The 14,205-nt window shown below is 43.3% G+C and overlaps 1 protein-coding gene across 3 annotated transcripts in view; it reads right to left on the reverse strand.

Annotated features, from left to right (window-relative positions):
* SUFU (SUFU negative regulator of hedgehog signaling) overlaps positions 1–14,205 on the reverse strand; it is an 89,162-nt gene that overhangs the window by 22,839 nt on the left and 52,118 nt on the right. For 2 of the 3 annotated variants that reach the window (XM_066323662.1, XM_066323664.1), the window contains 3 exons: positions 13,459–13,615; positions 11,860–11,971; positions 1,196–1,330 (listed from right to left, as the gene is read on the reverse strand). In XM_066323662.1, coding sequence (XP_066179759.1) covers positions 1,196–1,330; positions 11,860–11,971; positions 13,459–13,615 — 404 coding nt within the window. The remainder of the gene's footprint in view (positions 1–1,195; positions 1,331–11,859; positions 11,972–13,458; positions 13,616–14,205) is intronic. The other variant, XM_066323663.1, reaches the window with a different exon arrangement.

The following is a 14,205-nucleotide window of genomic DNA, read 5'->3' on the forward strand; positions in this document are numbered from 1 at the left end:
CCTATCCCCATGATGAGGTGCTGATGTATGTAAAGGCAGGGGATTGCCAGTTTTCCAGCAAGATGGAAACTACGGAAGAGAATCTAGACTCCACATCGTGTGGGAATGTGAAGATGCATTTCTAATAAGGCTCATTGCTGTGACAAGACCTTGTAATCAGTTGCCCTGGTGCTTCACAAATGTCACCTGTATTACTTAAGCAAGTGCCTAGAAAACACACATACACGGCCATCTACAGTATCACTTCCCTTTTTTATTCAATGCAAGGGAAAATCATGGCTCTGGTATTTTGGCTCAGCGCATCTGTGACACCCATGCATGGCTTCTAACATGCAAGGGGGAAAACTTCAGGTAATATATTTAGTGCCTACCAGAGTCACAGTTGCTTGATGAGTTACTGCTGGTCAGATGAGCTGAGGTAACTGATCAGGACAGACTGTTCACACATTTGTGATGTAAAATAAAATATGTTTGTGCTAACTTTCCCATTGGTTTCTCAACATGCCCAGGCAAGTGTGCACCTGCTGCTGCTAACTGTGATACTACCAACACGTAACTCATTAAGCTAAAGTCAATCACCTACAATTATTTGTCTTGACATGACAGTTCATCTTTATCTTAAGGACTAGAACATTTGCACAGGGATTTTTAAAAATAATGCTGGCTGAAATTATGGAAAACTAAACTAGAAGGCAGTGATATGCACAGACTGAATCTTCAAAAGACAATGCGTACAGTATGCACACAATGTGTTGCTCCTTCAGTCATGTGACATAATTTGTCTAAACTCCACACTTGTATGCATAAACTGATTGCAAACAGGTTTTGCACAATCACTTATCTGAGTCCATAAGTTAGAACGAATAACTTAAGGGATTTCTTTGACAGAGTATGTTAAGACACCCCTTTTTTATCACAGGGTTGCTAGCACTAGACTAATAAAAAAAATCCTATAATACCCCTGTCCTGCTTCAGCACTCAAAAAACACTGGAGGATGTAAAAAGAATGAGAAACAATCTTAACATGATGAACACAGAATCATGCAAAGAATCATCTGTTTCTAATGTGTTTTGGCAAAATGTCTAAGCTCTGGACTTTAAAGACCCATCGCATGCATGTCTGCATGGTGAAACAATGCCACAAGCCAAAAGCAGCCTGTTAGCACAGGCTGTGGAGGAGGATGGCTTCACTCACCTTAGACAGAGGGGGATGAGCGCTCCGGACTCCTGGTTAAATTTCAGGTGCACGCTCTCCAGCTGTCTCGTGCGGATCAGCTCATGAGGAATAATGGCCGCTGAGCTCTCGCTTTCCAAACTGTCCTTACGGCTTCTAAGACAACAGACAAAATGCACACATTCAGGATCCCAGTACTGTGTGCTATTTGGATTGCGAATATTGAAGGGTACAGGAAAAAACTGTTATGAAGACAAAGACACATCTGAGTTTTCACCACTTCTGCAGAGACACAGCCTCACTCAGATTACCATCCCCAGCACACAGCTCTTCACCTTGATTTGACAACCTAGGATCTGAATTGATGTACAGACATGCCGCATCCCTTCCTAGTATAAAAAAAAAAAAATATTTTTCTGGAAAGAACTGCAGCAAAAGTCTCCAAAGTTCAAAGATTCCTAACACTATAAAATGGTTTGGAAGAATTACCAGGTGTAATTCTGGTGCCCTCCCTCCTGCTTTTGCTTTATCTTCAGGCACTGGCCTGCAGGAAAGACTTGTCCAGCCCTTTGTGCCTTTTTTGCACTTTGAGAATCTCCTAGTTCCACCAGCATCAAGTGCAACAGCCAAAAGACAGACTCTTTATGTGACAAGTAGGAGATTCACAGATTCTTTTCCCTTGTAAGTTGGCCTGCTTTAGGACAATGGTAGCTTTGCTTTCTTATTCCTTCATTTCTGCAAGACCAGCATATTCTGAAGCTACAACACAGTTACATTGTTACATGATTACGAACTTTGCCAGACCAAATCCTCTAGATAATAAAACAATCTATCTCAAAATACTTGACCATAAACACTTTATATGTTCAAAGAGCACCAGCATGATCCCTTACTTGAGAGTCTGGAACAGAGAATAAAGGACAGGATGGGTTATGACTTTAATGGATGACATGGACTGATGAGAAATGTCTGATAAGTGAATTACATTTTGTCACCTGGCATTCCACAAGAATTTAATAGAGGTAAGACTCGGTTAAGAGAGTTTCTACAGTACAGAATTGCCAGAGAAGATGGACAGGGAAAGGAGGAGGGCACTGAGATTCCACATTGCAATGTGCCTTCATTGTGCCAAGGATAAGGACCAAAAGCTAAACAAGGCTATCAAGCTGTGGCTCCATTTGAGAACACTGTTAAAACAACTGGATCCTTCCTCCATCCAAGCTGAACTGTCTTTAATGTACATCTGGAAATGATTGTAAAGAATCAGCTTCACCCTCATGAGCTGACCTAGATGACACCTTTACTTGATATTACCTTTTAGGGCTGTCCCAAAATTACTCCCACCAACCACAGACATAGTAGCACAGTTCAGTGTGAATTCCAGTGCAGATCAGCCTGTTGCTTCTGCCAGGTTACCTAGCCCCAGGTGAGCCCTTCACCCATGCTCCTGAGCTGCCCACTCTGAAACAGCTAAACTCTGATATCTCATGGTCCACCCTGCAAATACACTGCATGGCCAGGTCAGAGACATGCAGAAAAAAGATACCAGACCAGCTCAGCTCCCTGCAAGATAAAAACTGTAAAACATGTCCCATTTTCTTCTTTAGCAACACACAAAGGAGTAATGGATCCAGCAGGGACGCGGTAGGTCAGCATACAACTTATGCACAGGTTGGGCTGATGGACTGACAGTCAGCAGAGTGTCAGTTTACAGGTTAACCCTGAAGGAAAGACACAATATGCTTTGTATTCTCTGTGTATGGCACTTAAAGTTGTGTTTAATCTACTTCAGCAAACATTTTATAGCTCTTTCTAGGTGAGGTCTTCAAAGAGTGGAGCAGACCAGCATTTTTCAGGCTGATTACCTGAGAAGTGCAGTTACAGTTGATTAATGATCAGTTGACCTTAAGCTAAGCTTTGTCTCAACTTCCTTATCAGATCTTATATACACAGTGAGCTGTGGGAAAGTCAGCCTGTGGTCTACAGCTTCCAATCATTCATTTATCAGCCCCTACCAAAAGGCTCAGCCATTAGCAACGCATGATTTTCAAGCAAGTCATAAACTTCCTAAATGCAGTTCCAGAGTTTAGGCACTGTGGAGTGGATCAGGAGTTTTACAGCAACGTTACTGCTACAGAGAAGAGCCTGTGCCCTGCTCACCTGGACTGCCCAAGCGTGCCAGGCATGGGGACATCCCAGAAGAGCCTCACAGGCAATCCATGGCGTAAGGTTTGTGCTTCAGCAGGACAGAGAGCTGCAGGACAGCTCCTCACACCCCTTGGGCTCCAAATCCCTCTGAGCTGAAGGTGGCTTTTTGGGTTTCCACCATGCTAGCCAGTACAGCTGCAAGCACAATGGGGCTGCAGTCCGGAGGGGAAACCGCCTCCGGTTGTTAATGCAATAATAGGAATGACGACAATATTCTGGAGGCAAGGGGCAAAGCTTTCTGAGTCTTATTAAAACCAGCAAAAGCTGTTTGTCATTACATGCTCAAGAGAAGATGTTGACTAATGTATAACTATCAAACGGAACTGTCATGACTTTACGGCTGTCAATAATTATGACTTCACATTAATAAGTAACCAGCCCTTCTGTCAAAAACGTGAAGCAAAATGGTAGTTAATACTTTGAATGACATGAAAGCATTAATCCTTGACAAAATTTTTCCAAAGTACTCATACTCTGTGTCTCCTGTTTCCCTTCAAAGGAGCTCATACAATTTCAGGCATTTAAAATTAAGAGTGAAACTCCAATAGGAGAAACCAGATAACTTTCTAAGGTAGACCTTTCTAAAGAAGAATTGTGTATTGTGGACTGCACATAACACATCAGGAGGCCGCTTTCAGACTCAGAAAAATGTTGCATGACACAGGGACTAAGAAAAACCCGTTAAAATTCTCTCTTAGGGATTGGAAATCCTTGTGCTGACCATTCCAAAGGGTGATAGCCCAGGTGAAGGGTCAGCAGGACCTCAAGGTCGTTATTAATAAAAAGCTCATGTCCTAACACACATTGCCATCCACTGCTTGTAGTTTTCAGACTCAGAAAACAAATATAGAAAAAGTTTGCTTTCTAACACTAACATCCCTGGTTTTACAACTGTCAGTTACCCGTAAGTCCTTGCTTTCTCCACCCCATCACCAAATAAATCAGCAGCAAGAGTCAGTGGAGTTTTACTTGTTATGACTAAGATCTAGCTGACTATCACAAAAAATGTTGCGAACTTTGTCTATTCCAGATTTAATACTTTGTCCAACCCCCACAAAAAAATTCATGTTTCTCAGTGTCCAGAAAAAACAACTCTGGAAAAGCCAGGGCTGCTGCATTAGGAAAGGCAGCAGATTTAAATGGAAGCAGCATGCCGGAAATGCCCCAGTTTAAAGACTGCACATCTAGTGTTTTGTGAAACTGGAGGGGAGTTGGAGGAGATTAAAGCGCATTTCCCTCTGATTGGGAGCTTGTGGGAGGTGTAAACGTGGGCAGTTGTCAGATTAATTCTTTAGATGATTACATTCTTTTTGTTTCTTTAAAGCTGTTTGTAGTTGGGTTTGATGTCTCCTGTTCTGGGCAAGTGTATTGCTGCAGTTACCAAGGTGACTTTAGCTGACTTTCAACTATTTTTTCCAGCTTCAGTTTCTACCAGTAGTCTGCTTCTGGGTGGAGAAGAGAGGGAGAAAATTATGTTTGTTGTTTTTTTTGTTAAGTCTCATGAATGCTGATTAACATGAATTTAACCAAAGCCATACTTGATTTTTTTTTCTCTTTTTCTGAGAGAGGGTGGTCAAGCCTTTGTAAAGGTGTCCAGTGTGGCCTGCAGCTTCCCCAGGTCTGTCAACAAGGGGAAAGGGCCTGAGGAGACTTGAAGTCCCAGTGTGCTGTGCTCCTTCTTGATGTGAGAAGGCCACACGCTGGAACCTGCAGCCTCCCGGGGGCCCTCTCTTTGTGTTAAAAATGAGGGTGGCTTCGACCTGCTTAATTTGATGCCAATTAGCAGCAGCCCGTGGGGATCCTGGAAAATCGCCAATGCAATCACTGGGTTGCACAAAGTTTGGATGTCCCCTCCTTATAAGTCATGTTTATAGCAACTCCTTCTCAAGCAACCACTGGCAGTTATTTTATGGGATTCAAGAATAACCACGTTGATCGGATTAAGAAAGGTTCATTTATTCTTGCATTTGCACCTCGCTTTATGATCAGAGTGCTTGATCTCATGGATCTGTCAAGGAAGGAAGTATCAGTTCCCTTCCAAGCTCTGTTGCTGATTTGGAGCATAATTTTGCTGCATTTCCAAGCTACCCTCCCAGGTATCCAAATCACAAGGACATGCTGTGGGAAGCTGGCCATGGCAGGGGCTCTTTCCAGGAGTGGGTGCTCACTGCCTCACTGAAGTTAGTTTCTGTCATTGCTACCTCCATACAAAATTCAGTACTGTGAGTTACCAAATGCAAACCATCAGTGCAGACTTGCACAGCTGGGAGAGAAAGGTCGGGCCACTTTTCCTTTCTTCCCCTCCTGCCTCCTCCTTCCACTCCCACTTCTTCCCTTTCCAACCGTGGCTATTTCAGACCTCCTCACTCCCTCATGAAGATATGGTCAAAGATCACTTAAGTGCCAAGTCTTCCAGTCTCTTTCCCACAGTTTCCTCTGAAGGGCAAACAAGCAGCTGTGGGAAAGAGCCCTCAGCACCTTGGCACACAGAATTACAGCACCCGTCAGGAACGCACAGAGGCAAGTGCAGAACTGGGGAGGACATGGTTACATGGCTCCTGCTGTGGTCACACTGAGACAAGGCTACCTCAAGTGCTCAGACTTGGGTGCTCCCCAGCCTGGTTAAACAGGATGGTGACGATGTTCTGTGTGCATTTCCTGGCAGAGAAGGGCTGCTAGGACAATGCCAGTAGCAACAATCTTCTTGCCACTCACATATCCCTTTGGAAAGCTGCATAATAACCACTGTCAGAGCTTGCAAGGGCCAGACTGTTCCAAGACCTGCAGCTGAAGTGGAATTGAGAGATTTAGGCTGTGCCACTGGCACCCTGCAGACTCAGGAACGAAGTCAAACAACTCTTTTATGCTTCAGGTTCCCCTGTCTGTAAAACTGAGACATTTTTCCACATAGGGACGTCGCAAGGATTAAGTCAATGTTTGCAAAGCACTTTTGGATTCTTAGATGGGGAAAGCTATACACGAGTGCAAATTATTAGCACGGTGACTGCTCTGCGCTTCTACTGACACTGGTTTGCAAGACATTTACTTTTCTAGTTTGCAATCTTGTCACTCAGCCTCATGCTGAGAGACACTCCCTGAAGTATATTGCCTCCTTCCATTCAGCATTCCTGACTCAACCAGGACACCACTGAATGACGACCCGATGAGAGAGCATGCCTAAATAAGCAGGACTGGGTTGGAAACCTACTGCTTAGTGGTTGCAGAATGAGAAAGCCTAGCCAGAACCAGACAGCTTCAGAGACTGCTGAAATGCTCCTCTTTATGTAAAGTTTGCCTCCAAGAACTGAAGACAGGAAACCAGCTACAAAGACAACAGCTCCCCTCCGCCCAAGCAAAGCAGAATGAAAACCCAATGCAACTGGGAAAAGCAAAGTGCAGACTCGCCTCCAAGCAAATCCTACATTTTGGTATTACCGTCAGAGCTTCCTCAGAAATGCTGCTCAGATGGAGCTTGTTAATGTGCATTAACTCAGTGCTGCTCCCTGACAGGAGTTATCCATGTGCCCTATTTACCAAGACAGAGGAACTGCAGGAGCAGTGGACTCCAGCCCTGGAAGCAGTGCCACTATTACTCATGTGCTCCAAACCAGGCACACCATGTGACAGTCTGGGGTTATCCCAAGAGGAGTTCTGGAGCGACACAACTCCTCCCTCTTCCCACGAGGGAAAGGCAACCACCTGAGATGCTCAGAGTGCAGAGCTCCAGCAGGTCACTGCCAGGACAGTCCTGCCAGCCCCACCTGCCGGAGGGTTGTTCCCTACTCTGTTTGCCAGGAACCTGCCTTCATTTCCCTGCACAGCTGGAAACTGTTCAGGGCTGGATGGAATTAGCACATGGCTACAGGGCTACCATATGTTCAGGTTTCCCTAGACTCAACCTGACTTTCTGCCTAGAAACTGAATGCAGATGGGAGTTGAAGTCTCTATGGGTCCCTGGACAAATGACCACCATACATAAGGGATTGGCACAATTATCTGGGAAATCCCAGACAGAAATATGAGAGTCAGGCCTATGAACCACACTACTTGATCCTTCTTCAGAATGAGGAGAGTTAAAAACAGCAGAGACATGATGGAAAAACCTTATCAAAGTAATACAGACTTGGAAGACCCTTTTCTATCACTCAAACCTCATGTTCAGACACTGGGGTGTGCGTGGGCAATACCTGAATTCTGGCACAATGAAATGCAACAATTACAGAGAATTTTACCTTCAATATATGCAGTAATGCAGTGTGCTAGCACTAGGTTTCTACTCCATGCCTCAGCTCACAGCAGAACTGTCTGAGTCAGCCAAGAGGCAGAAAAACATCAATTTCAGCAATGCTGTGTGATCAAGGGGGCCCTTGAGGGGTGGAAAAGGTCAAGAATTCCCCTATCCCAATGCTGACTCTCACTGCAACTGTGGCAAATTAACTCTGCTGTCCTAATCTGTAACGTGGAGATACTACTCACCTACTGCGCAGGAGAGCACAGAGCTAATTACCAGGGACAACTAAAGACTCGGCCCCAGAAATTATTACATCAAGAAATTAAATAGTGATCGAAGCAAAGACTCCACAAGTGTCACTGAACTTTGACATCTGGAGCTTCCAGCCCACTGAGGCTTTGACAGCAGCAGTGTTTAGTCTGCCATTTAAACATCCCCTACAGGCAACAGCTCTCTGTATCCAGCAAGAGTCAATCTGCACGATTCAGGAGACAGGGAGCATTGCCTTTCTGTGTGTCTCAGCAGCACCGACTTAACTGATGGGTCCTAAGAAACAAATAATGCACCACTGAAATGCACACTATTCATACACATCTTATTTTTCCAAGTGGTAATTGAGAGTATTCAGTTACCTATGTTCAAAATGATTAGTCATGTTTCCAAAGAATAATTCACATGTTCTTTTAATACCTATCAACTGATTTAATGGCTGCTTATGAACTGAGCCAACAGTCATTTTGAGAAACAGATGTCCGATGCAGTTTTAAGCTTTAAGTGTGCTTTTATTCATATCCTTAGGAGAAAAAGGGCTACACAGTCTACGGTAATAACACTAATGAATCAAAGTGCTACAGCTGCCCAGCAGGGTTTTGACAGAAACCAGCTTTTTCTCAAAGGAACTTTTTTTTAGGACTCTGGGACAGTGAACAACTGGTAATATGCATGCTTAACATGTAAGTATGTGCTTTGCTGGAGCCAAAACACTGAATCAAGCCCTATCTGCAACCAAATAATGTGAGGCTTTTGCATAAGCACTAAAAACTGTAACTACACAAAGACTGGGAAATCTATATGGAATCTGGATCCTCTACATTTTATACAAATAAATATTCAAAAGTTTGAGTGTTCCTGATACTATTTATGATGCTGAATGCAGAACAGGTTGTCTGCTTTAAACCTTGATAGATTATTGTGTGTGGGTGGTAGGGTTAGGATAAAAGAAAGGGAAGAAAGCTACTAGGAAAGCAGTTGGTGGTTGCAAATCCATGATAAATAAACAGCACATTCCTCTTCTGCACAAAGTCCTTAGCGTCTGTGTCAGACTTTAACATCCTACTGTCAGCTGGGTGCAAGTTTGACAGCCTGGGGCTTTGGAGTGCTCCCTATGCAAGGCAGATTTGAAACAATTTGCCATACCCCAAAAGAGTGTTCCTGTCAAGTTCCTCGATAACTTCTAATGCACCAGTTATTCACAGAACCCTTGCAAAGAACCACAGGTTTGATACTTTATGATCTGGTGTGTACAGTGCAGGATATGATTACACACAAGCCTGCTTCCCATCAGCCAGTACCTCATAATCATTAACATATTTATCCTTGTAGTGCCTCAAGAAGATGACATTGTTATTAGTCTTATTTTATAGATTCAGAACTGAAGCTCAATAGCTAAATGACTTGCCTTTGATTACACAAGATTTACAGTGAAGGACAGACCTTAGTCCCAGCCCTATCAGGCCCGAGCAATGCAAGCAAGGATCACACCAGAAGGTCTAGATCTATGTACAAAATTGTCCTTCATCTCAGGTGCTCAGAAGTCCTATGAAAGAGTTTTATCTGCTCCGGGTTTGTGCCCTTTGTGTCTCAGCCTTTATCCCTGCAGGTACCTGGAGGGAACATGGATGTAGATACTTTACTGCATGCAAAAGCTGAGCTCCTAAATTACATTCTTGTGCAGCAGCTGGAGATGAGTCTCCATATCATGCTCTTGTACTTACTGTGCATTGAGCAATTTTGCTCAAATGCAAGAGACATGCTGAGACAGTGCATTAAGGAAGGCGGAGGCATAACAAGATCTTCCTCTTCTGCTTCATCTGTACCATACTGTTCTGGAAAATGTGTTGACTGATCAGTTTTAGCCACAGTAAGGGTAATCATCGGGTCTGATTTACGTACTAGTTAGTTAGAGGTTGTAAGTACTACTTTCCAGCACAAACCATCCCTTCTGGTATGGTCAATGCATTGAACAAGTCCCATCGTATCTGCTACATGGAGAGGAGAAGCAACTGCCCAAGGAGAAGATGATCTTTCCCAAATTCCTCTCAAAGGCTGTTTCAAGCTGAGATTTCTCCTATCCCTCCAATAATCACCACAGTAACATGGCTGATGGCTGTCTTAACTGAAGTACTTATGGAGAAACAGGCTACCTATCAGTTTCCCCCAGTGGCAACCATAGACCTCAGAGAAACATATTGACCTCCTAGGAGGCAAACATTGGGAACCAGCCATTCCTACCACTCAGGCTTCAGGCAGGGTGAGTGTACAGCTGCTGCAAGTAAGAGAGATTTGCAGTAAAGAGCACTGCCACAGATGTGAGGCTCTGAATTCGACCTGCCTTCCTCTGTTCTCAGAACAGCTAAAAACACAGGTAAACATTTGTGTGCTTCATTTTAGACCTCTGCTAACCTTCCACCACTCTGTCTCAAACGTATCTCTGTTTATCTCACCCTGAATAACGTAAAGCTCCCTTATCTAAGCAACAACTGCCTCCCAGCATTAAGGCTTACCCATCAGCTGCCTCCTTGACCTGATGTGCACCCAAAATGTTTGTGGTCACCCCCAACCACTGAGGACTCAAAAATTACATTGGGCATGCAGATGCATGCAGGAGCCCAACACCTGTGAGAAATCCTGCCCAGTACTTTTGAGGTCTCCAAGGCTGGGTGTGACTTGTGCAAATGACATGGTATAATTTTATATTTTTTTCAGCAGGGCCAGTGGGATCAACCAATGGTCCAAGTGACCAACTTGCAGGCAGAGAAATGCTACTCAGTATTTCTGAGTCAGATCAGAATTTGACTCCATATAATTACTATATGGCAAAAGTAAGATTATTCCTAAAGCAATAAGAAAGTCACTTGACATATTTTAATATAAGCACCTATATCTCATATTACATATTAGCATAAAGCATCAGCAATTGACACATAATACTTTCCCCAAAGGATTAGGCAACTCATAAACATTCCTATATTAGGCAAATCAGAAGTCACCCACAAAATGGAACAAGAAAGGACAACAAGAAGAAATATTTTCTTCATGAAATATCTGAATCAAGAATGAAACAGGCACTGAAACAGACCAGGGTGCTGTCCCTGCCTGGCACTACAGGGAAGAGCTGATTTCATGATGGTCTTTACTCTTGAAAGCAGAAGGCACAGATGTTCATCAGAGACCAAGAAACTACAGGAAATACCAAGGAGAAAGAGTGCAGCAAAGATGCAAGTCTTTCTATATCATTTAGATGAAAACATTAAAATTGATGGGAAGACACTGATCTAGCACCTGAAGTCTATGAGGAGAAGGTGAGAGGCCCAGAAAGACAGAAGTGCAGATATTAGAGGTGGCTTGAAACCACAGGTAATTTCCTATAGATTCAGTTAAGCCAAAACTTGCAAAAGATATCTATGGGCCACCCTAGTCCACTTAAATCACCTGTTAGACTACTGCTATTAGACACCCAGGTGTTACTGGCATGTAATTACTGATAGAACCCCCCTTTTTAGGCAAGGCAAGATCAAAGTCACTTAAAAAGAAAAAAAAATCAACATTTTAAGCAAAAGGTTTGTAATTATGAGCTTGAAAACAAAATACTCAGGAAAAATTATCAGCAGTCACCTATGCCACCTATCTCTACTGATACCATAGCACTTTTCAGCACGGTACTTTTTATAGGAATCAGTCCAGTCTGAATTCAAACACCGAAGATCATGAACAGCAGGTTCTATAGAACAGTCAGAATCACTCTGCATTAGCACAGTTTGTCTATAAAAAGCTGCCCTCCTGAGTACTAGCCCATTTATACAACCTGAACAACTCTTCTCCCTCTATCTTTTCACTTTGCAGGTATTCACTGCCAGCTTTCCTCTCCCCTTGCCAAGTTTTCTCCCACCCAGCTTTAACTTTGTTTTCCATGCTGAGCACTTCAGTCTCCATCTGCCACCATGTGAATGTGCAGGGTGAAACTCACGGTGCTCGGTCGAGGTTCAACCCATTCTGTCTTTGTGCATTGATTGGAGGTAGGACAGGTTTGCTGTTAATCTCAAGCCCTCTCCGCAAAGTCTCCCTGATTTGCTCTGTATCTGCAAAGAGAATTTTTAAACATGATTTAGAATTCCCAGAAACAACACAGTCATAAGAAGATATCAGGTGTGTTTCATCTAAACTCTTCTCCTTCAGAAAGAAGTGGAGAAATGTTATGGGGTAACACTTAACTGCACTTCCAGAACTTCCTTAGGAGTTATCACTTTATAACATCAGCTTGAATTCCCTTGTTTGGGCTTCATTGATATGTCAGGCAAGGAGGGCTGGAATCGTTGGTATTGAGTCCACCTGATGAAAAAATTCTGAGTACTTTTGTAAATGTTCATAAATGAGGTGTTTGTTGGTTCTCTAACTCTCACAGAACCTCTTGACACTTCCAAGCCTTTGTACTCTAAATAATTTTTCCCATTAGGCATAACAGGAATTTGTTCCTTTCCCAAATTAATGTTTGAAGGTTTCCAAGATTTGTGCAATTGGCTTTGGAAATTTGTTGATTAATTTAAAAGAAGATTCACAAAGGGAGGGATTTTTATGCAGGGCAACCTTTAGCCTCAAGCTCACATCTGAAAATAAGCTGCAAATTATGCAGTTCAGATGCAGTCTTGTTACTTCCACCTTTTTCTGAAATGTCTACTGGCCAAATACTTTCAATAGGAGATTTTCCTGCCTTTCTTAGAAGCTTCCTCATCTATTTTTGAGAAATGTGAGAATTAGGTAGGGAAAAAAACCCACTTTATTTCAAAATCTTTTGAAGGATATACAATTTCATCATGTATACTTCTCTTGGGCTTTTCATTTCAAGGCTGAGGCAAAACAGCCTTTTTAGATCCAGTGCAGTTCAAAATATTTGCACAGAAGCCAGAAGAAATGCTATATGTATTTAACTAATTTTTACCATGGATTTAAGAACAAGTAAGATGCCATTCCTGTGGAAACCATTATTAATTCCAGGAAATCTCAGGCCCTCAAATTTTATGTTGCTTCCCCCATTTGAAAGGTAATATGCATAATTTCAAGCCTGTGTAATGGCTATGACATCTCTACCCTGAGAAGGCATCTCACTGCAAAAGGGTTTTTTAATTGTTCTTTCCAGAGTTCTGTATTTGCATGAATTCCTTGAGTTCAGCTGCAGCAATGTGCAGTGTCAGTCCAACTTGCCTCCCAAGAAGGGATAATGTTAATAAGGAAACACAGCCTGGGAAAATGAAATTGCTTCACCTTGCAGGTGTTTACAGTCCTGGTTTCAGCAGGTGCTCAGTTTAACTTTGCAGATTCAGATTACAATTTGCCTAAAAACTGAAAGAAGCATTTAGACAAAATAATGCCAAGAACTCTTTTCCTCTCTCCTGCCTATTTCAAAGAAGCCAAAATCCATTTTGCTGCCCTGAGATGCACCAAGCCTCCCCATGGCTGTGGAGTTTGTTATGAACTCGAAGACACAGCATGACTCAGTTTGCTGCCCAGACCCACCAGAAGCTGAAAGGCCATGGCAGTGACTTGGCCCACTGACCTCTTGACCTCTTACCTTTCCCAGAGAGCCGCCGAGGCTGAGTCCCAATGCAAATGCTCCTGCTGTCTTCATCATCCTCTGGTGGCCGGCTCAGGTCATCCCAGGCACATTTGGCACTCACTCCACTCAGGTTTGAGCCATCTGTCTCAATCCCTTTGTCAACTCTCTCCTGCTTGAAAAGATTCAAAACACCAAGACTTTTTTGGAGGGTCTGAGTTGGAGCCCACCACGGTGCAGCCCAACCTTCAGCAGCTCCTGCAGACCCCCTTTTGTGGGCAATTTCCACTCTCTGCACCCTGTACTTTGTCAGCAAACAGCAACTGCACATTGAGCCAAATCAGGAAGCCACTCTGAACTAAACAAACCTTTTTCATAGCAAGTTGGTCTGAAATCCCACCCTGTCCCCACTGCTTCACTACATGGCCCTGGCAGGCAGAAAGCAAGGAAAGAGAAAGGTGAAAATCAATGGCCTGGGATGTGCAGGATTGCTTCTTTTGGTGTTAGCACTGATTTACACCAACTTGAAATATTTAAGACATTAAGCACAGCTTGGCAGTCGATCTCTTATATGTCAATGATAACAAACCCCTGAATAAGTAAATTTCTCTTTCCAACCTTACCAAAGAGTCCCACAATGAAAACAGCTCACTGAGAGACTCATCATTCACATAGGTTCTTCATTTGCAAACCGCCCAGAGAATCCCTGCTTTCCAATGTGCTGGGGTGTCCCATAAAGGACAAACATGCAAGTTTGGACGTGCA

The sequence above is a fragment of the Sylvia atricapilla genome, chromosome 8, assembly GCF_009819655.1.
Source record: "Sylvia atricapilla isolate bSylAtr1 chromosome 8, bSylAtr1.pri, whole genome shotgun sequence".
NCBI classification, from domain to species: domain Eukaryota; kingdom Metazoa; phylum Chordata; class Aves; order Passeriformes; family Sylviidae; genus Sylvia; species Sylvia atricapilla.